This window comes from Oncorhynchus mykiss, chromosome 10, assembly GCF_013265735.2.
Source record: "Oncorhynchus mykiss isolate Arlee chromosome 10, USDA_OmykA_1.1, whole genome shotgun sequence".
Taxonomy (NCBI): Eukaryota; Metazoa; Chordata; class Actinopteri; order Salmoniformes; family Salmonidae; genus Oncorhynchus; species Oncorhynchus mykiss.
Window position 1 is genome coordinate 53,338,378 of NC_048574.1, and position 24,001 is coordinate 53,362,378.

General features: G+C 42.5%; 1 protein-coding gene across 5 annotated transcripts in view; it reads left to right on the plus strand.

The window, feature by feature from the left end:
* cntrob (centrobin, centrosomal BRCA2 interacting protein) overlaps positions 1-15,833 on the plus strand; it is a 40,281-nt gene extending 24,448 nt beyond the window's left edge. For 2 of the 5 annotated variants that reach the window (XM_036933364.1, XM_036933365.1), the window contains exons 17-21: positions 355-554; positions 13,613-13,667; positions 13,755-13,886; positions 13,986-14,085; positions 15,594-15,833. In XM_036933364.1, the coding sequence (XP_036789259.1) occupies positions 355-554; positions 13,613-13,667; positions 13,755-13,886; positions 13,986-14,085; positions 15,594-15,762 (656 nt within the window). In that variant the 3' untranslated portion in view covers positions 15,763-15,833. Of the gene's footprint in view, positions 1-354; positions 555-13,612; positions 13,668-13,754; positions 13,887-13,985; positions 14,086-15,593 lie in introns of those variants that run through there. The other 3 variants (XM_036933366.1, XM_036933367.1, XR_005034177.1) reach the window with 3 other exon arrangements.
* Positions 15,834-24,001: the final 8,168 nt, after the last annotated feature.

The window sequence follows — 24,001 nt, forward strand, 5'->3', positions numbered from 1 at the left end:
CTGCCGGTGCTGCGTATAACCAGCCAGCTGTATGTTGATAATGCTTCACAGCGACGTGGCTGAATGAAGACACTAAGATATTACAGTTTTTAATGTCCCTTTGGTAGTTTAATCTTCCGCGTAGGTCATCTATTTTTACTGTCCAAAGATTGCAAGTTTGCTAGCAGAATGGAAGGAAGTGTTTTTTGTTGATCACATACGAATTCTCAGAAGGCACTCCGACCCCTTTTTCTTACAAATGCAAATAAATTAACAAAAAAGCACAATCGTACACATCCTGGGTTAATCTCTCTACACAGCTAAATATACTCTATGCTTGTGTCTACATTGACACTTTTCTGTGTGTTTGTGTAGCAGGACTTGAGGAGCTGTGTGACAGAGGGGGAGATCTGAGGGGATGTGTGGCGGAGGAAGAGGAGCATAAGGGACAAAGACAGAGAGCTGAGAGTGGAGAGAGGCAACAGTGGGCGGAGAGGGGTCCCAGCTTCACCTCTGGCCCCAGCCCTAGCTTTGACCCCGGAAGGAGGAGTGAACTACAGTACTATGTCGCCATGGTGAGTACCTCTCTCTTGCTATCTGTGACACACACAAACTCACACACACTCTGTCTGTGTTCTCTTTACTTTCACTTACACACAGTTCTCTAAAACTATGAACTAGGTTTGAATATTTCCCTGTTATTTTACAAAAGTTCCATCCCGAGAATTAGTCACTTTTCTCCCTGTATTTTCTGCCAAAACTGTAAGTGTATTTCTAAAGCATATGCAGTGCATTCGGAAAGTATCAGACCCCTTGACTTTTTCCACATTTTGTTACGTTACAGCCTTATTTTAAAGTTGATAAATAGTTTTTATCCCTCATCAATCTACACACAATCTACCCATAATGACAAAGAAAAAACAGGTTTACATTTTTTCTTGCAAATTTATACAAAAAAGCATAGGAAATATCACGTTTACATAAGTATTCAGACACATTACTCTGTACTTTGTTGAAGCACCTCTTGCAGCGATTACAAGCTTTGCACACCTGTATTTGGGGAGTTTCTCCCATTCTTCTCTGCAGATCTTCAAGTTCTGTCAGGTTGCACAGCTATTTTCGGGTCTCTCCAGAGATGTTCGATCGGGTTCAAGTCCGGGCTCTGGCTGGGCCACTCAAGGACATTCAGAGACTTATCCCGAAGCCACTCCTGCTTTGTCTTGGCTGTGTGCTTAGGGTCGTTGTCCTGTTGGAAGGGGAACCTTCGTCCCAGTGTGAGGTCCCGAGCACTCTGAAGCTGATTTTCATCAATGATATCTCTGTACTTTGCTCTGTTCATCTTTCCCTTGATCCTGACTTAGTCTTCTGGTCCCTGCCGCTAAAAAACATCCCCACAGCCTGATGCTGCCACCTTCTGGAAGGTTCTCCACAGATGAACTCTGGAACTCTGTCAGAGTGACCATCAGGTTGTTGGTCACCTCCCTGTCCAAGGCCATTCTCCCCCAATTGCTCAGTTTGGCCAGGCAGACAGCTCTAGGAAGAGTCTTGGTGGTTCCAAACTTCTTCTATTTAAGAATGATGGAGGCCACTGTTCTTGGGGACCTTCAATGCTGCAGAAATGTTTTGGTACCCTTCCCCAGATCTGTGCCTCGACACAATCCTGTCTTGGAGCTCTATTCCTTTGACCTCATGGCTTGGTTTTGGCTCTGAAATGCACTGTCAACTGTGGGACCTTACATGTACAGTTTTACATAAACTGGTTTTACTGTTAATTTTTTTTTTATACATTTGCAAATATTTCTAGACTTGTTTTCACTTTGTCAGTATGGGGTGTTTATTTGTTATTTAATCCATTTTAAAATAAGGCTGTAATGTAGCAAAATGTGGAAAAAGTCAACGGGTTTGAATACTTAACGGATGGACTGTAAATGTCTGGATTTGATTAGCGCTTTGATTTAAGCCTGATGCTGATCCATACATTAACCTGTTAAACTCTGGTGGAATTTTCTAAACAACGCCTAATATTGTATAATACCCTCAAAGTACATTTTGGTTTTAAAACTGTCTTACAAACCCATGCTTAGTACTGTTAGAAAGGTAATAACTGTGTTTCTGACACCTTTATCTGAATCCCAATGTGACGACGACAGAGCCCAAGATGCAGCAAACCAAATAAAAACATACATTTACAGGTTTTTTTTGTAGGGGGTGCCTAAGATATTTAAAAGTCTAGGTTTGAGATATAATATGTCACCAACTACTGTTCCACTATATATAAATATATATATATATATCTTTCTCAGATCTTAACTAATGGTGGCACCCTAAATATGCAAATTCCCATTGAGTAACGGCCGTTTTAAAAATGCAGGGCTTGTGCAACATTCCATACCTTTTACAGGAATAAAATATACTGAACAACAATATAAATGCGACATGCAACAATTTAAAAAAATGTACTGAGTTACAGTTCATATAAGGAAATCAGTCAATTGAAATACATTTTTCAGGCCCTAATCTATGGATTTCACATGACTGGGAATATAGATATGCATCTGTTGGTCACGGATACGGCAGGGTAGCCTAGTGGTTAGAACGTTGGACCCCCGAGCTGACAAGGTACAAATATGTCGTTCTGCCCCTGAACAGGCAGTTCTGTTCCTATGCCGTCATTGAAAATAAGAATTTAACTGACTTGCCTAGTTAAATAAAGGTACAATAAAATACCTTTAAGCTCTCTAGGGTAGGGGGCAGCATTTGGAATTTTGGATGAAAAGCATGCCCAAATTAAACGGCCTGCTACTCGGACCCAGAAGATATGATATGCATATAACTGGTATAACTGATTTGGATAGAAAACACTCTAAAGTTTCCAAAACTGTTAAAATAGTGTCTGTGAGAATAACAGTACTGATTTAGCAGGCGAAAACCTGAGAAAAATCCATTCAGGAAGTAGATTTGTCCGGTTGAAATATTATAGATCATTTAGGCTAAAAAAAACAACCTGACAATTGAATATAAACATTGTTTGACATGTTTCTATGAACTTCACGGATACAATTTAGATTTTTTGTCTGATTTGTTTTAACTGAGTTTGAGCCTGTGGATTACTGAAGAAAACGCGCTAACAAAATGGAGGTTTTTGGATATAGAGAGACTTCATCAAACAAAAGGAACATTTATTGAGTAAATTAATGTCTTGTGATTGCCACCATATGAAGATCATCAAAGATAAGGGATCTCTGTATCTCTATTTCTGAGTTTTTTAGCGCTTCTGCTTGGCTGGTTACTGTTTGTAATAATTTGTCAACTGGGCTATCTTCTGGGCTAGGTATGTTCTGGGCTAGGTATGCTTTCGCCAAAAAAGCATTTTATAAATATGACACTGTGGTTGGTTTAACAAGAAGGTAATCTTTAAACCTATGTAAAATATGTTTTGTTTTCAGAATTTTTATAATGAGCATTTCTGTAATTGAATTTGGCGCTCTGCAACCTCACTGGATGTTGGCCAGATGGGACGCTAGCGTCCCACATACCCTAGAGAGGTTAAAAAAGGTCAATATCTGGTGTAACCACCATTTACCTCATGACACATCTCCTTTGTGTAGAGTTGGTCAGGCTGTTGATTGTGGAATGTTGTCCCACTCCTCTTCAATGGCTTTGCTGGATATTGGCGGGAACTGGAACATGCTGTGTTACACGTCTATCTAGAGCATCCCGAACATACATGCTCAATGGGTGACATGTCTGGTGAGTATGCAGGCCATGGAAGAACTGGGACATTTTCGGCTTCCAGGAACAGAGCCTTGTGACATGGGGCCGTGCATTATCATGCTGAAACATGAGGTGATGGCTAAATGGTATGACAATGGACCTGAGGATCTCATCACGGTATCTCTATGCATTCAAATTGCCATCGATAAAATGCAGTTGTGTCCATTGTCCGTAGCTTATGCCTGCCCATACCAGAACCCCACCACCACCCCACCATCTGTTCACAACATTGACATCAGCAAACCGCTTGCCCACACGATGCTGTCTGCCATCTGCCCGGTAAAGTTGAAACTGGGATTCATCTGTGAAGAGCATACATCTCTAATCAAATGTATTTATTAAGCCCTTTACATCAGCTGATATCGCAGTGCTGTACAGATACCCAGACTAAAACCACAAACAGCAAGCAATGCAGGTGTAGAAGCACGGTGGCTAGGAAAAACTCCCTAGAAAGGCTAGAACCTTGGAAGAACCCTAGAGAGAAAGCAGGTTATGAGAGGTGGCCAGTCCTCTTCTGGCTGTGCTGGGTGGAGATTATAACAGAACATGGCCAAGATGTTCAAATGTTCATAGATGACCAACAGGGTCAAATAATAATAATCACAGTGGTTGTCGAGGGTGCAACAGGTCAGCACCTCAGGAGTAAATGTCAGTTGGCTTTTCGTAGCCGATCACATTCAGAGTATCTCTACCGCTACTCTGCTGTCTCTAGAGAGTTGAAAACAGCAGGTCTGGGACAGGTAGCACATCCGGTGAAGAGGTCAAGCAGGCAGGTGCGCTGTGGCCCCATCCAATGATAACCCCACCTGCTTTGCCAAAGCACAGCCCCCACACCACTAGAGGGATATCTTCAACCACCAACTTACCATCCTGAGACAAGGCCGAGTATAGCCCACAAAGATCTCACCACAGCACAACCCAAGGGGGGGCGCCAACCCAGACAGGAAGATCACGTTGATTTGTCACATGTGCCAAATACAACCTTACAGTGAAATGCTTACTTATAGGCTCTAACCAACAGTGTAATTTTAACCCCCCAAAAATGAGGTATTAGGTTAACAATAGGTAACTATAACAGTAGGGAGGCACCGGTTAGTCGGGCTGATTGAGGTAGTATGTACATGTAGATATGATTAAAGTGACTATGCATATATGATAAACAGAGTAGCAGTAGCTTAAAAGAGGGGTTGGCGGGTGGCGGGACACAATGGTGGTAGCCCGGTTAGCCACTGATTAGTTGGGCTAATGGAGGTAGTATGTACATGAATGTATAGTGTACTCCCTGTTCACCCACGACTGCGTGGCTACGCACGCCTCCAACTCAATCATCAAGTTTGCGGACGACACAACAGTGGTAGGCTTGATTACCAACAACGACGAGACGGCCTACAGGGAGGAGGTGAGGGCCCTCGGAGTGTGGTGTCAGGAAAATAACCTCACACTCAACGTCAACAAAACTAAGGAGATGATTGTGGACTTCAGGAAACAGCAGAGGGAACACCCCCCTATCCACATCAATGGAACAGTAGTGGAGAGGGTAGTAAGTTTTAAGTTCCTCAGCGTACACATCACAGACAAACTGAATTGGTCCACCCACACAGACAGCATCGTGAAGAAGGCGCAGCAGCGCCTCTTCAACCTCAGGAGGCTGAATAAATTTGGCTTGTCACCAAAAGCACTCACAAACTTCTACAGATGCACAATCGAGAGCATCCTGCCGGGCTGTATCACCGCCTGGTACGGCAACTGCTCCGCCCACAACCGTAAGGCTCTCCAGAGGGTAGTGAGGTCTGCACAACTCATCACCGGGGGCAAACTACCTGCCCTCCAGGACACCTACACCACCCGATGTCACAGGAAGGCCATAAAGATCATCAAGGACAACAACCACCCGCATTAACATCTGCTAACACATGTGACAAATAAAATTTGATTTGATTTAAAGTGACTGCATACAGTGGGGCAAAAAAGTATTTAGTCAGCCGCCAATTGTGCAAGTTCTCCCTCTTAAAAAGATGAGGCCTGTAATTTTCATCATAGGTACACTTCAACTATGACAGACAAAATGAGAGAGAAAAAAATTCCAGAAAATCACGTTGTAGGATTTTTAATGAATTTATTTGCAAATTATGGTGGAAAATAAGTATTTGGTCACCTACAAACAAGTAAGATTTCTGGCTCTCACAGACCTGTAACTTCTTCTTTAAGAGGTTCCTCTGTCCTCCACTCGCTACCTGTATTAATGACACCTGTTTGAACTTGTTATCAGTATAAAAGACACCTGTCCACAACCTCAAACAGTCACACTCCAAACTCCACTATGGCCAAGACCAAAGAGCTGTCAAAGGACACCAGAAACAAAATTGTAGACCTGCACCAGGCTGGGAAGACTGAATCTGCAATAGGTAAGCAGCTTGGTTTGAAGAAATCAACTGTGGGAGCAATTATTAGGAAATGGAAGACATACAAGACCACTGATAATCTCCCTCGATCTGGGGCTCCACGCAAGATCTCACCCCGTGGGGTCAAAATGATCACAAGAACGGTGAGCAAAAATCCCAGAATCACACGGGGGGACCTAGTGAATGACTTGCAGAGAGCTGGGACCAAAGTAACAAAGCCTACCATCAGTAACACACTACGCCGCCAGGGACTCAAATCCTGCAGTGCCAGACGTGTCCCCCTGCTTAAGCCAGTACATGTCCAGGCCCGTCTGAAGTTTGCTAGAGAGCATTTGGATGATCCAGAAGAAGATTGGGAGAATGTCATATGGTCAGATGAAACCAAAATATAACTTTTTGGTAAAAACGCAACTCGTGTTTGGAGGACAAAGAATGCTGACTTGCATCCAAAGAACACCATACCTACTGTGAAGCATGGGGGTGGAAACATCATGCTTTGGGGATGTTTTTCTGCAAAGGGACCAGGACGACTGATCCGTGTAAAGGAAAGAATGAATGGGGCCATGTATCGTGAGATTTTGAGTGAAAGCCTCCTTTCATCAGCAAGGGCATTGAAGATGAAACGTGGCTGGGTCTTTCAGCATGACAATGATCCCAAACACACCGCTCGGGCAACGAAGGAGTGGCTTCGTAAGAAGCATTTCAAGGTCCTGGAGTGGCCTAGCCAGTCTCCAGATCTCAACCCCATAGAAAATCTTTGGAGGGAGTTGAAAGTCCGTGTTGCCCAGCAACAGCCCCAAAACATCACTGCTCTTGATGAGATCTCCATGGAGGAATGGGTCAAAATACCAGCAACAGTGTGTGAAAACCTTGTGAAGACTTACAGAAAATGTTTGACCTCTGTCATTGCCAACAAAGGGTATATAATAAAGTATCGAGATAAACTTTTGTTATTGACCAAATACTTATTTTCCACCATAATTTGCAAATAAATTCATTAAAAATCCTACAACGTGATTTTCTGGATTTCTTTTTCTCATTTTGTCTATCATAGTTGAAGCGTACCTATGATGAAAATTACAGGCTTCTCATCTTTTTAAGTGGGAGAACTTGCAGTCTATAACAGTCTATGACTGGGGTGGCTGGGGTCATTGACAATTTTTAGGGCCTTCCTCTGACACTGCCTGGTGTAGAGGTCTGGGAATGCAGGTACGCACTACCTGTAGTGCCTTGCGGTCGGAGGCCGAGCAGTTGCCGTACCAGGCAGTTATGCAGTTATGTTCTCGATGTTGCAGCTGTAGAACCTTTTGAGGATCTGAGGACCCAAGCCACATTTTTTTAGTTTCCTGAGGGGGAATTGGCTTTGTCGTGCCCTCTTCACGACTGTCTTGGTGTGTTTGGACCATTCTAGTTTGTTGTTGATGTGGACACCAAGGAATTTGAAGCTCTCAACCTGCTCCACTACTGCCCCGTCGATGAGAATGGGGACGTGCTCGGTGCCCCTTTTCCTGTAGTCCACAATCATCTCCTTAGTCTTGGTTACGTTGAGGGATAGGTTGTTATTCTGGCACCACCCAGCCAGGTCTCTGACCTAGTCCCTATAGGCTGTCACGTCGTTGTTGGTGATCAGGCCTACCACTGTTGTGTCGTCTGCAAACTTAATGATGGTGTTGGAGTCGTACCTGGCCATGCAGTCGTGGGTGAACAGGGAGTACAGGAGGGGACTGAGAACGCACCCCTGAAGATGCTCTCGGAGGATCAGCGTGGTAGATGTGTTGCTACCTACCCTCACCACCTGGGGGTGGCCCGTCAGGAAGTCCAGGATCCAGTTGCAGAGGGAGGTGTTTAGTCCCAGGGTCCTTACCTTATTGATGAGCTTTGAGGGTACAATGGTGTTGAACGCTGAGCTGTAGTCATTGAATAGCATTCTCATGTAGGTGTTCCTTAGTTGTGAATGTTGACCTGTTTAAAGGTCTTACACACGTCTGCTACGGAGAGCGTGATCACACAGTCGTCTGGAACAGCTGATCCTCTCATGCATGCCTCAGTGTTGCTTGCCTCGAAGCGAGCATAGAAGTGATTTAGCTCACCTGGTAGGCTTGTGTCACTTGGCAGCTCGTGGCTGTGCTTGCTTCCCTTTTATAGTCTGTAATAGTTTGCAAGCCCTGCCACATAAGACAAGCGTCGGAGCCGGTGTAGTACGATTCAATCTTAGCCCTGTATTGACGCTTTGCCTGTTTGATGATTTGTCGGAGTGGCCATTGAAGGTATGCATTTGCCCACTGAAGTCGGTTAAGATGCCGAAATGCAGTCCGGTCAAGATCCTGGTGAGGACGACGAGCACGCAGATTAGGTCAGTGCAGAAATTCTTCAGTTGTTCAAACCCAGTTTCACCAGCTGTCCGGGTGTCTGATCTCATAGGAGATCCTGGGCTGTCGTGGTTACACTTGGTTAGCCAAAGTCTCTAAAATGATGTTAGAGGCGGCTTACTTTGTCCCTTTTGCTGTACTTAACTCCTTACAATGCATACAACTATTAAATACTGATTAGCAGGCTATAATAATAATAATAACAAAAGGAAAACTAATATAAAAACCATCTGCTCTGTAAGAGAGCATTTAAAAACATTAATACCAGCACTAAATAACAATACATTATTGTTATTATCAACAAAACTAAGGAGATGATTGTGGACTTCAGGAAACAGCAGAGGGAACACCCCCCATCCACATCGATGGAACAGTAGTGGAGAGGGTAGCAAGTTTTAAGTTCCTCGGCATACACATCACAGACAAACTGAATTGGTTCACTCACACAGACAGCATTGTGAAGAAGGCGCAGCAGCGCCTCTTCAACCTCAGGAGGCTGAAGAAATTTGGCTTGTCACCAAAAGCACTCACAAACTTCTACAGATGCACAATCGAGAGCATCCTGGCGGGCTGTATAACCGCCTGGTACGGCAACTGCTCCGCCCTCAACCGTAAGGCTCTCCAGAGAGTAGTGAGGTCTGCACAACGCATCACCGGGGGCAAACTACCTGCCCTCCAGGACACCTACACCACCCGATGTCACAGGAAGGCCATAAAGATCATCAAGGACATCAACCACCCGAGCCACTGCCTGTTCACCCCGCTATCATCCAGAAGGCGAGGTCAGTACAGGTGCATCAAAGCTGGGACCGAGAGACAGAAAAACAGCTTCTATCTCAAGGCTATCAGACTGTTAAACAGCCACCACTAACATTGAGTGGCTGCTGCCAACACACTGACACTGACTCAACTCCAGCCACTTTAATAATGGGAATTGATGGGAAATGATGTAAATATATCACTAGCCACTTTAAACAATGCTACCTTATATAATGTTACTTACCCTACATTATTCATCTCATATGCATACGTATATACTGTACTCTATATCATCGACTGTATCCTTATGTAATACATGTATCACTAACCACTTTAACTATGCCACTTTGTTTACATACTCATCTCATATGTATATACTGTACTCGATACCATCTACTGTATCTGCCTATGCTGCTCTGTACCATCACTCATTCATATATCCTTATGTACATATTCTTTATCCCCTCACACTGTGTACAAGACAGTAGTTTTGGAATTGTTAGTTAGATTACTTGTTGGTTATTACTGCATTGTCGGAACTAGAAGCACAAGCATTTCGCTACACTCGCATTAACATCTGCTAACCATGTGTATGTGACAAATACGATTTGATTTGATTTGATTTACATTCTCTGGTAACAGCTCTGCTGGACATTCCTGCAGTCAGCATGCCAAATGCACTTCATCAAAACTTGATACATCTTTGGCATTGTGTTATGTGACAAAACTGCTCATTTTAAAGTGGCATTTTATTGTCCCCAGTTCAAAGTGCACCTATGTTATGATCATGCTGTTTAATCAGCTTCTTGATATGCCACACGTCAGGTGTATGCATTATCTTGGCAAAGGATAAATGCTCACTAATGTAAACAAATTTGTATACACAATTTGAGAGAAATAAGCTTTTTGTACATATGAACAATTTCCAAGAGACTTTATTTCAGCACATGAAACACAGGACCAACACTTTACATGTTGCGTTTATATTTTTGTCTAGTGTACACATGAGGAGAAAGCTGATTCAGCTAAAAGCTGAAATAAAATATCTCAAATTGTTCATTTGTACAAAAAGCAAATTGTGTGTACAAATGTGTTTACATAGTGAGCATTTCTCCTTTGTTGTTAATATATCCTCAGTCTGATTCCCAGTTCTTTCACTAGATGGCATGCCGTCTCTTGGCCACTTGAAACCAGTTGCGTCTGGTTTGGGTACTGGGTCACTGCGCAAAATGGCTAAATGAATTTTCAAGCCTTTGCATAGTTTTAATTGAAAATAAAACTTTTTTTCCCCATTCACCTTTCCTATTGTAAATAATGAGCTAGCTAAACGGCGCATATGAAGGATGCATAGATGGTAATGTGGCTGGGGAAGGAAATGCATTGCTTAACAATGACCATCAGGGTGTACCCTTTCAATGATTACTATTAAATTTGAGTTACATTTTTAAATATTATAGTCTATTTTTTTATCTTTAGAATTACTAGTCTGACGCATATACCTTATACCTTCCCCTAATGTGCGACGTGCGTAAACTATACAAGTAACTCAAAAATGATACTTACAATTTGCTGCACGCACAAAACAAATATTTAGCTAACAGCTAGCTCTGTTTTTACCAAGCAAATGCTTGATTTTGTAAGAAGCTAACCATTTAGCTAGATAGCTTACTAGTTACTAAATTAGCAATCCAAATGCATTTAGCACATTTTAGACAGTTAACTTAATAGTTATAAGATATTGAGCTGGCAAACATTTAGTTGTGAATTCCATACTGTAATTAGATCACCTGGCGCATGCTGCACAACAGTGAGTGACTCCCAAGTCTCCATTCCCTCATCGTTGTGCGCTTGTAAACAAACATCAAGCTTACGGTACGGGGACTACCGTAAGCTTCATAATAATGTGACGGGTGAAATGAAGAACACAATGATCTTTATCTCCTAACATATTGCACAAGTTGACTGAAGATATTTAATTAAAAAGTAGCTACAAATATTACATAGTTTTGACGCTTTTGAAAAACCATTCCGAGGCTTTTTCCAAATACCCCGGCCCATGCTTAGCTGCTGTATTTAATATTAAGCAAACAAGAGCTCGTATTCCTCTTCAAATAGTCTATTAGTTTAAACCTGTTATGGCAAGGCAATGCCCTAGGGGAACCCCCCCCACCCCCCCATTCAGCTGAAAAGGTGGCGCAGGGAATTCAAAAATATTATTTTGAAATATTTAACTTTCACACTAACAAGTCCAATACAGCAAATGAAAGATAAACATCTTGTTCATCTACCCATCATGTCCGATTTTTTTTTTTTATGTTTTACAGCGAAAACACAACATATATTTGTTAGACCACCACCAAATAAAAAAAAACAGCCATTTTTCCCAGTTAGAGAGAGCCACAAAAGCAGGCTTAGAGAGAAAATGAATCACTAACCTTTTGAAAATCTTCATCAGATGACACTCATATGACATATGACATTCTTCCAGAATGGTCCTGTATTTGGCTCCATCCATCTTCCCATCAATTTTAACCATCTTCCCTGTCCCTGCTGAAGAAAAGCAGGCCCAAACCATGATGCTGCCACCACCATGTTTGACAGTGGGGATGGTGTGTTCAGCTGTGTTGCTTTTACGCCAAACATAACGTTTTGCATTGTTGCCAAAAAGTTCCATTTTGGTTTCATCTGACCAGAGCACCTTCTTCCACATGTTTGGTGTGTCTCCCAGGTGGCTTGTGGCAAACTTTAAACTACACTTTTTATGGATATCTTTAAGAAATGGCTTTCTTCTTGCCACTCTTCCATAAAGGCCAGATTTGTGCAATATACGACTGATTGTTGTCCTATGGACAGAGTCTCCCACCTCAGCTGTAGATCTCTGCAGTTCATCCAGAGTGATCATGGGCCTCTTGGCTGCATCTCTGATCAGTCTTCTCCTTGTATGAGCTGAAAGTTTAGAGGGACGGCCAGGTCTTGGTAGATTTGCAGTGGTCTGATACTCCTTCCATTTCAATGTAATCGCTTGCACAGTGCTCCTTGGGATGTTTAAAGCTTGGGAAATCTTTTTGTATCCAAAGCCGGCTTTAAACTTCTTCACAACAGTATCTCGGACCTGCCTGGTGTGTTCCTTGTTCTTCATGATGCTCTCTGCGCTTTTAACGGACCTCTGAGACTATCACAGTGCAGGTGCATTTATACGGAGACTTGATTACACACAGGTGGATTGTATTTATCATCATTAGTCATTTAGGTCAACATTGGATCATTCAGAGATCCTCACTGAACTTCTGGAGAGAGTTTGCTGCACTGAAAGTAAAGGGGCTGAATAATTTTGCACGCCCAATTTTTCAGTTTTTGATTTGTTAAAAAAGTTTGAAATATCCAATAAATGTTGTTCCACTTCATGATTGTGTCCCACTTGTTGTTGATTCTTCACAAAAAAATACAGTTTTATATATTTATGTTTGAAGCCTGAAATGTGGCAAAAGGTCGCAAAGTTCAAGGGGGCCGAATACTTTCGCAAGGCACTGTAAGTCCAGAACAGACTTTAGGAGGCGCACAGTACTACATAGAGCCATGACTACATGGAACTCTATTCTACGTCAGGTAACTGATGCAAGCGCAAATATAGGCACAGACACATGCATAGACACACGATAACATACATACATTCACATGGATTTTGTGTTGTAGATATGTGGTAGTGGAGTATGGGCCTGAGGGCACATTTTTTTTAGCAGTTTTACTTTAGTGCCTTGTTGCAAACAGGATGCATGTTCTGGAATATTGTTATTCTGTACAATTCTGTCAATTGGGTTAGTATTGTGGAGTAACTAATATGTTGATCCATCCTCAGTTTTCTCCTGTCACAGCCATTAAACTCGAACTGTTTTAAAGTCACCATTGGCCTCATGGTAAAATCCTTGAGTGGTTTCCTTCCTCTCCGGCAAGGGAGTTGGGAAGGACGCCTGTATCTTTGTAGTGTTGGGAAACAGCCCTGGTCTTTGTAGTTGAATCTGTGTTTGAAATTCACTGCTCAACTGAGGGATCTTACAGATGTATGTGTATGGTATGAGGGGATGAGGTAGTCATTCAAAAATCATATTAAGCACTATTTTTTGCACACAGAGTGAGTCCATGCAACTTATTATGTGACTTGTTAAGCTTATTTATCGGCTTTTCACAGTTATTTATTCGTAGAAAGCGAGTGGGTTTGGGTGTTAAATCTTAATAAGTCTCGGTAACCCGGTTCCCACTTTTTAACCCTGCTATGAACTGTCTATTAAGGAAAACCAATGAGACCCCTCTCTCCATCTGTCTTTCTATCAGTTGTTAGATCGTTCTCCAGGAGAGCCCGTGGAGAGTCCAGCTCAGGACAACACAGGTAACCTTGGCAACTAGTATTCTAATATTACAAGGTATATTTATCTCAAGGGTGGTGAAGCATAATGTGTGTTTTATTTACCTGGAGGGGGGGGGTGTGTGTGTTTAGGTCTGGGGTCATCGTGGGACAGTGTGAAGATTCAGCTTCACACCCCTCTGGAAACTCCCTCCTCCCCTGGAGCCCAAACCAGACACCCCACATGCAATCCAACTAACACAGGTGTGCTGCATACACACAAATATACAAACACAAAAATAGCCTGGGAATATATATATAATTTCAGTTTATAAACCCACCTCCACCCCTGTGTGTTTGCAGGTCAGGTGTCAGCCCAGCTCAGGTCTCTCCTGGTGCAGTTCCCCTCCCAGCCTGACAGGGCGGCGCGCTCTCTGCAGTTGCTCTCTAAGCTGACCCATGGGTAAACCACAGACACACACCCCTTATGAATTTACCTTTCCACAACAAACATTTAACAAGCTGTATTTCAGAATGTTATTGGAGCTCTGAGCATTCAGACTGCGGTTTATTGTGGCTGTATATTGTGTGTGTATTAAGGTTTGTGTTTCATATTGTCTATTTTTTAATTTACCTTAATTGAATCAAGGAGTCACCATTGTGACCAGTGTCTCTTTGGAGGGAGACCTGTATATACATTACCAGTCAAAAGTTTTAGAACACCTACTCATTCAAGGGTTTTTCTTTATTTTTACTATTTTCTACATTGTAGAATAATAGTGAAGACATCAAAACTATGAAATAACACATATGTAGTAACCATAAAAGTGTGAAAGAAATCCAAATATATTTTATATTTGAGATTCTTCAAATAGCCACCCGTCCATATTATTGCAAGAACAGCTCAAATAAGCAAACAGAAACAACAGTCTGTTACTTTAAGACATAAAGATCAGTCAATACGGAACATTTCAAGAACTTTGAAAGTTTCTTCAAGTGCAGTCGCAAATAGCATCAAGCTCTATGATGAAACTGGCTCTCATGAGGACCGCCACAGGAGTGGAAGACCCAGAGTTACTTGTGCTGGAGAGGATACGTTCATTAGAGTTACCAGCCACAGAAATTGCAGCCCAAATAAATGCATCACAGAGTTCAAGTAACAGGCACATCTTCACATCAACTGTTCAGAGGAGACTGCATGAATCAGGCCTTCATGGTCGAATTTCTGCAAATAAACCACTACTAAAGGACGAAGAAGAGACTTGCTTGGGCCAAGAAACAAGAGCAATGGACAATAGACCGGTGGAAATTTGTCCTTTGGTCAGGTGTCCAAATTGGAGATTTTTGGTTTCACCTGCCCGTGTCTTTGTGAGATGCAGTGTGGGTGAACGGATGATCTCTGCATGTGTATTTCCCACCGTAACGCGTGGTGGTGTTATGGTGTGGAGTTGTTTTGCTGGTGATAATGTCTGTGATTTATTTAGAATTCACGGCACACTTAACCAGCATGGCTACCACAGCATTATGCAAACCATCTGGTTTGGGCTTAGTGGGACTATGATTTTTTTTTCAACAGGACAATGACCCAAAACACACCTCCAGGCTGTGTAAGGGCTATTTTACAAAAGAGGAGAGTGGTGGAGTGTTGCATCAGATGACCTTGATTTGTTTAACACGTTTGGTTTCTACATGATTCCATATGTGTCATTTCATAGTTTTGATGTCTTCACTATTATTCTACAATGTAGAAAATAATTAAAATAAAGGAAACCGCAAGAATGAGTAGGGGTCCTAAAACTTTTGACCAGTATTGTCCAATTTCATGAAATACATAAAAAGTAAAGTACAATATCAAACAAATAAAATACAGCACACTACCTATTGAACAGAGAAACACAAATGTACACAATATTTACAAAACAAAGTGAACACATTCTTCATTTATAAAAATCCTCTGTCCGGTCTGTATAGGTCTGATGGTGAGTGTGAGGAGAAGCCGAGCCGCCTGAAGAAGAGCGAACCACTCCTTCAGAACTCTGTAGTGTCCCGGGTAACTAGTCAGGGGTCCGGGGTGAGGGGTCAGGTGCCGGGTATGAGGGGCAGAAGGGGGTGGCAGGGAAGGGGGGGAGCGTGGAGATGATGTTTTTGTTAAAAAGCTGTTTTACCACATCACATATGTTTGTGACTGTTATTAAAATCTACTTTTTCTTATTCATGAGGTTCTGTGTGTATTCTAAACAACTTTTTAATAATATCTTTTAAAAATGTAACCTCTAGAGGAACGATATCCTGTCCTCGAGATGATTGCGCTAATGTGATTAGCATGAGGTTGTAGGAAACAAAAATAAATCCCAGGACATAGACATAACTGATATGAGCAGATAGATTAACAAGAATTTAAGCTAACTGCACTGTCCAATTTACAGTAGCTATTACAGTGAAAGAATACCATGCTATTGTTTGAGGAGAGTGCACAATTATGAACTTGAAAATGTATGAATAAACCAATTAGGCACATTTGGGCAGTCTTGATACAACATTTTGAATAGATATGCAATAGTTCATTGGATCAGTCTAAAACTTTGCCATACACTCCTGGCATCTAGTTGCCAAAGTCTATATTGCGCCTGGGCTAGAATAATTCATTATGGCCTTTCTCTTGCATTTCAAAGATAATGGTACAAGTATTATTTTTTAAACATGTTTTTTTTTGTATTGTCTTTTACCAGATCTAATGTGTTGTATTGTCTCCTACTTTAATTTTACATTTCCACAAACTTAAGTGTTTCCTTTCAAATGGTATCAAGAATATTTATAGCCTTGCTTCAGGTCCTGAGCTACAGGCAGGTAGATTTGGGTATGTAATTTTAGGCGAAAATTGAAAAAAGGGGCGGATCCTTAAGAGTTAACCTTTATATAACTAGGCAAGTCAGTTAAGGACAAATTATTATTTTACAATGATGGCCTACCCTGGCCAAATCCTCCCCTAACCAGGACGACAATTGTGTGCCGCCTTATGGGTCTCCGGATCATGACCGGTTGTGATACAGCCTGGGATCGAACCAGGGTCTGTAGTGATGCCTCTAGCACTGAGATGCCATGCCTTAGACCACTGCGCAACTCTGAAGACCAAGTGAGAATAGAAATATGATCTCCCTCGTCCCTCTTACTCACATTAGGGAGTGTGTGAGGCCACTTGGAAACGAGTACGGTCTAGTTAAGATCTAGTTTCGATCACTTAAATGTTTGACAATCTCCACTCACTCACTGATTCTCTGACACTTATCCTCTGATCCCACAACATAGGAAAAATAAGGTAGAGAAGCCACCTCTTTCTGTCCCTCTCATTCTGATGATCATAGAGATTGGTCTGATGCATTTATTATGGGTCCCCATTAGCCAAAGCAGCAGCTACTCTTCCTGGTGTCCAGCAAAATTAAGACAGTTTATACAATTTGAAAAAATTACAATCCATTCAGATTTCACAGCACACTGTGCCATCATGCCCCGACTCCACCACTATCACATATCTACAGCTAATGGATATCCGTCAAAAATACAAAATCTTGCATAACACGTTTGTTTAACAGGTACGGAAGGCTGCTTAGACTGACCCCTGTAATCTTAGAATGCATGTTGACTACCCTAGCTGCAGTTTAGTTCATATCATAGAAAACATTAAGATGGACTCAACTTGTTTGACATATATTAAAGATACAAATTGGCTGAAAATAATTGGCATAAATAGAAAAATATACCAGTTACATTTGAGGACAAAAAGGTTGACAGCTGCACCATACAGGTTGCAAAATAAATGGGAAAAGATTTACAATGTTCTGACACATGGTTTATTAACTTTTAAACGTTTTTCAATTTAAATTATTATAAATTCTTGCCACCAACAGAATGCTATATACAGTGGGGAGAACAAGTATTTGATACTCGATTTTGCAGGTTTTCCTACTTACAAAGCATGTAGAGGTCTGTAATTTTTTATCATAGGTACACTTCAACTGTGAGAGACGCAATCTAGAACAAAAATCCAGAAAATCACATTGTATGATTTTTAAGTAATTAATTTGCATTTTATTGCATGACATAAGTATTTGATACATCAGAAAAGCAGAACTTAATATTTGGTACAGGAACCTTTGTTTGCAATTACAGAGATCATACGTTTCCTGTAGTTCTTGACCAGGTTTGCACACACTGCAGCAGGGATTTTGGCCCACTCCTCCATACAGACCTTCTCCAGATCCTTCAGGTTTCGGGGTTGTCGCTGGGCAATACGGATTTTCAGCTCCCTCCAAAGATTTTCTATTGGGTTTAGGTCTGGAGACTGGCTAGGCCACTCTAGGACCTTGAGATGCTTCTCACAGAGCCATTCCTTAGTTGCCCTGGCTGCGTGTTTCGGGTTGTTGTCATGCTGGAAGACCCAGCCACGACCCATCTTCAATGCTCTTACTGAGGGAAGGAGGTTGTTGGCCAAGATCTCACGATACATGGCCCCATCCATCCTCCCCTCAATATGGTGCAGTCGTCCTGTCCCCTTTGCAGAAAAGCATCCCCAAAGAATGATGTTTCCACCTCCATGCTTCACGGTTGGGATGGTGTTCTTGGGGTTGTACTCATCCTTCTTCTTCCTCCAAACACGGCGAGTGGAGTTTAGACCAAAAAGCTCTATTTTTGTCTCATCAGACCACATGACCTTCTCCCATTCCTTCTCTGGATCATCCAGATGGTCATTGGCAAACTTCAATCGGGGCTGGACATGTGCTGGCTTGAGCAGGGGGACCTTGCGTGCGCTGCAGGATTTTATTCCATGATGGCGTAGTGTGTTACTAATGGTTTTCTTTGAGACTTTGGTCCTAGCTCTCTTCAGGTCATTGACCAGGTCCTGCCGTGTAGTTGGGCTGATCCCTCACCTTCCTCATGATCATTGATGCCCCACAAGGTGAGATCTTGCATGGAGCCCCAGACCGAAGGTGATTGACCGTCATCTTGAACTTCTTCCATTTTCTAATAATTGCGCCAACAGTTGTTGCCTTCTCACCAAGCTGCTTTCCTATTGTCCTGTAGCCCATCCCAGCCTTGTGCAGGTCTACAATTTTATCCCTGATGTCCTTACACAGCTCTCTGGCCTTGGCCATTGTGGAGAGGTTGGAGTCTGTTTGATTGAGTGTGTGGACAGGTGTCTTTTATACAGGTAACGAGTTCAAACAGGTGCAGTTAATACAGGTGATGAGTGGAGAACAGGAGGGGATTCTTAAAGAAAAACGAACAGGTCTGTGAGAGCCGGAATTCTTACTGGTTGGTAGGTGATCAAATACTTATGTCATGCAATAAAATGCAAATGAATTACTTAAAAATCATACAATGTGATTTTCTGGATTTTTGTTTTACATTCTGTCTCTCGCAGTTGAAGTGTACCTATGATAAAAAAATCCAGACCTCTACATGCTTTGTAAGAGGGAAAACCTGCAAAATCGGCAGTGTATCAAATACTTGTTCTCCCCACTGTGTATATATATATACAGTGCCTTGCGAAAGTATTCGGCCCCCTTGAACTTTGCGACCTTTTGCCACATTTCAGGCTTCAAACATAAAGATATACAACTGTATTTTTTTGTGAAGAATCAACAACAAGTGGGACACAATCATGAAGTGGAACGACATTTATTGGATATTTCAAACTTTTTTAACAAATCAAAAACTGAACAATTGGGTTGTGCAAAATTATTCAGCCCCCTTAAGTTAATACTTTGTAGCGCCACCTTTTGCTGCGATTACAGCTGCGATTACAGCTGTATCAGTTTTGCACATCGAGAGACTGACATTTTTTCCCATTCCTCCTTGCAAAACAGCTCGAGCTCAGTGAGGTTGGATGGAGAGCATTTGTGAACAGCAGTTTTCAGTTCTTTCCACAGATTCTCGATTGGATTCAGGTCTGGACTTTGACTTGGCCATTCTAACACCTGGATATGTTTATTTTTGAACCATTCCGTTGTAGATTTTGCTTTATGTTTTGGATCATTGTCTTGTTGGAAGACAAATCTCCATCCCAGTCTCAGGTCTTTTGCAGACTCCAGAATGGTCCTGTATTTGGCTCCATCCATCTTCCCATCAATTTTAACCATCTTCTCTGTCCCTGCTGAAGAAAAGCAGGCCCAAACCATGGTGCTGCCACCACCATGTTTGACAGTGGGGATGGTGTGTTCAGCTGTGTTGCTTTTACACCAAACATAACGTTTTGCATTGTTGCCAAAAAGTTCAATTTTGGTTTCATCTGACCAGAGCACCTTCTTCCACATGTTTGGTGTGTCTCCCAGGTGGCTTGTGGCAAACTTTAAACTACACTTTTAATGGATATCTTTAAGAAATGGCTTTCTTCTTGCCACTCTTCCATAAAGGCCAGATTTGTGCAATATACGACTGATTGTTGTCCTATGGACAGAGTCTCCCACCTCAGCTGTAGATCTCTGCAGTTCATCCAGAGTGATCATGGGCCTCCTGGCTGCATCTCTGATCAGTCTTCTCCTTGTATGAGCTGAACGTTTAGAGGGACGGCCAGGTCTTGGTAGATTTGCAGTGGTCTGATACTCCTTCCATTTCAATATTATCGCTTGCACAGTGCTCCTTGGGATGTTTAAAGCTTGGGAAATCTTTTTGTATCCAAATCCGGCTTTAAACTTCTTCACAACAGTATCTCGGACCTGCCTGGTGTGTTCCTTGTTCTTCATGATGCTCTCTGCGCTTTTAACGGACCTCTGAGACTATCACAGTGCAGGTGCATTTATACGGAGACTTGATTACACACAGGTGGATTGTATTTATCATCATTAGTCATTTAGGTCAACATTGGATCATTCAGAGATCCTCACTGAACTTCTGGAGAGAGTTTGCTGCACTGAAAGTAAAGGGGCTGAATAATTTTGCACGCTCAATTTTTCAGTTTTTGATTTGTTAAAAAAGTTTGAAATATCCAATAAATGTCGTTCCACTTCATGATTGTGTCCCACTTGTTGTTGATTCTTCACAAAAAAATACAGTTTTATATCTTTATGTTTGAAGCCTGAAATGTGGCAAAAGGTCGCAAAGTTCAAGGGGGCCGAATACTTTCACAAGGCACTGTATAGAGAGTGATACTTTCCTGCAAAGAGATGGAATCACTTAATCATTTATTCTGGTAATTCCCCCATGTAGCTTGTTTCTGATCACAAGTTCAGGAATAGTTAGAAAATCACAACATTCCCTTAAAATGAACCTTACAAATAGCAGTGGTGGGCAATTTGGAAAGCCAAGTCGGTCAATAATAATACTCGTAGGAAATGTTTTCGTGCAATTAGAATGGTTCAAAATGTATGTAAAACATTTACAGCACAATTAAAAAGTATATGGCACATGGAAACCAAGGGTGGTCTATGGTGATAGGTGGGACTAAAGTGCTTATGTTAGTTAAATATTATTGTAATGTGATTGCTGTATATAAAAGTACCATGTTTGTCAAAATTATATGTAAAATGTACAGTACCAGTCAAGTTTGGACACCTACTCATTCAAGTGTTTTTCTTTATTTTTTACTATTTTTACTATTAATTGAATATTATATTGAAGAATAATAGTCAAGGCATCAAAACTATGAAATAAAACATACGGAATCATGTAGTAACCAAAAACGTGTTAAACAAATCTTCAAAGTAGCCACCCTTTGCCTTGATGACAGCTTTGCACACAATTGGCATTCTCTCAACCAGCGTGAGGTAGTCACCTGGAATGCAATAACAGGTGTGCCTTGTTAAAAGTTAATTTGTGGAATTTCTTTCCTTAATGGGTTTGAGCCAATCAGTTGTGTGCCTCGCTTCCAGACCCAAGTCAGGACAGCCCAGGGGAGCCTTCACTAGCCTGCTCCAGGGCCAGATGTTATGGTGTAATTCCCACATTTGAGGATCTTATCAAATCAAATCAAATTTTTTGTCACATACACATGGTTAGCAGATGTTAATGCGAGTGTAGCGAAATGCTTGTGCTTCTAGTTCTGACAATGCAGTAATAACCAACAAGTAATCTAACTAACAATTCCAAAACTACTGTCTTGTACACAGTGTGAGGGGATAAAGAATATGTACATAAGGATATATGAATGAGTGATGGTACAGAGCAGCATAGGCAAGATACAGTAGATGGTTTTGAGTACAGTATATACATATGAGATGAGTATGTAAACAAAGTGGCATAGTTAAAGTGGCTAGTGATACATGTATTACATAAGGATACAGTCGATGATATAGAGTACAGTATATACGTATGCATATGAGATGAATAATGTAGGGTAAGTAACATTATATAAGGTAGCATTGTTTAAAGTGGCTAGTGATATATTTACATAATTTCCCATCAATTCCCATTATTAAAGTGGCTGGAGTTGAGTCAGTGTCAGTGTGTTGGCAGCAGCCACTCAATGTTAGTGGTGGCTGTTTAACAGTCTGATGGCCTTGAGATAGAAGCTGTTTTTCAGTCTCTCGGTCCCAGCTTTGATGCACCTGTACTGACCTCGCCTTCTGGATGATAGCGGGGTGAACAGGCAGTGGCTCGGGTGGTTGATGTCCTTGATGATCTTTATGGCCTTCCTGTGACATCGGGTGGTGTAGGTGTCCTGGAGGGCAGGTAGTTTGCCCCCGGTGATGCGTTGTGCAGACTCACTACCCTCTGGAGAGCCTTACGGTTGAGGGCAGAGCAGTTGCCGTACCAGGCGGTGATACAGCCCGCCAGGATATTCTCGATTGTGCATCTGTAGAAGTTTGTGAGTGCTTTTGGTGACAAGCCAAATTTCTTCAGCCTCCTGAGGTTGAAGAGGCGCTGCTGCGCCTTCTTCACAATGCTGTCTGTGTGAGTGGACCAATTCAGTTTGTCTGTGATGTGTATGCCGAGGAACTTAAAACTTGCTACCCTCTCCACTACTGTTCCATCGATGTGGATAGGGGGGTGTTCCCTCTGCTGTTTCCTGAAGTCCACAATCATCTCCTTAGTTTTGTTGACGTTGAGTGTGAGGTTATTTTCCTGACACCACACTCCGAGGGCCCTCACCTCCTCCCTGTAGGCCGTCTCGTCGTTGTTGGTAATCAAGCCTACCACTGTTGTGTCGTCCGCAAACTTGATGATTGAGTTGGAGGCGTGCGTGGCCACGCAGTCGTGGGTGAACAGGGAGTACAGGAGAGGGCTCAGAACGCACCCTTGTGGGGCCCCAGTGTTGAGGATCAGCGGGGAGGAGATGTTGTTGCCTACCCTCACCACCTGGGGGCGGCCCGTCAGGAAGTCCAGTACCCAGTTGCACAGGGCGGGGTTGAGACCCAGGGTCTCGAGCTTGATGACGAGCTTGGAGGGTACTATGGTGTTGAATGCCGAGCTGTAGTCAATGAACAGCATTCTCACATAGGTATTCCTCTTGTCCAGATGGGTTAGGGCAGTGTGCAGTGTGGTTGAGATTGCATCGTCTGTGGACCTATTTGGGCGGTAAGCAAATTGGAGTGGGTCTAGGGTGTCAGGTAGGGTGGAGGTGATATGGTCCTTGACTAGTCTCTCAAAGCACTTCATGATGACGGAAGTGAGTGCTACGGGGCGGTAGTCGTTTAGCTCAGTTACCTTAGCTTTCTTGGGAACAGGAACAATGGTGGCCCTCTTGAAGCATGTGGGAACAGCAGACTGGTATAGGGATTGATTGAATATGTCCGTAAACACACCGGCCAGCTGGTCTGCGCATGCTCTGAGGGCGCGGCTGGGGATGCCGTCTGGGCCTGCAGCCTTGCGAGGGTTAACACGTTTAAATGTCTTACTCACCTCGGCTGCAGTGAAGGAGAGACCGCAAGTTTTTGTTGCAGGCCGTGTCAGTGGCACTGTATTGTCCTCAAAGCGGGCAAAAAAGTTATTTAGTCTGCCTGGGAGCAGGACATCCTGGTCCATGACTGGGCTGGATTTCTTCCTGTAGTCCGTGATTGACTGTAGACCCTGCCACATGCCTCTTGTGTCTGAGCCGTTGAATTGAGATTCTACTTTGTCTCTGTACTGACGCTTAGCTTGTTTGATAGCCTTGCGGAGGGAATAGCTGCACTGTTTGTATTCGGTCATGTTACCAGACACCTTGCCCTGATTTAAAAGCAGTGGTTCGCGCTTTCAGTTTCACGCGAATGCTGCCATCAATCCACGGTTTCTGGTTAGGGAATGATTTAATCGTTGCTATGGGAACGACATCTTCAATGCACGTTCTAATGAACTCGCACACCGAATCAGCGTATTCGTCAATGTTGTTGTCTGACGCAATACGAAACATGTCCCAGTCCACGTGATGGAAGCAGTCTTGGAGTGTGGAGTCAGCTTGGTCGGAC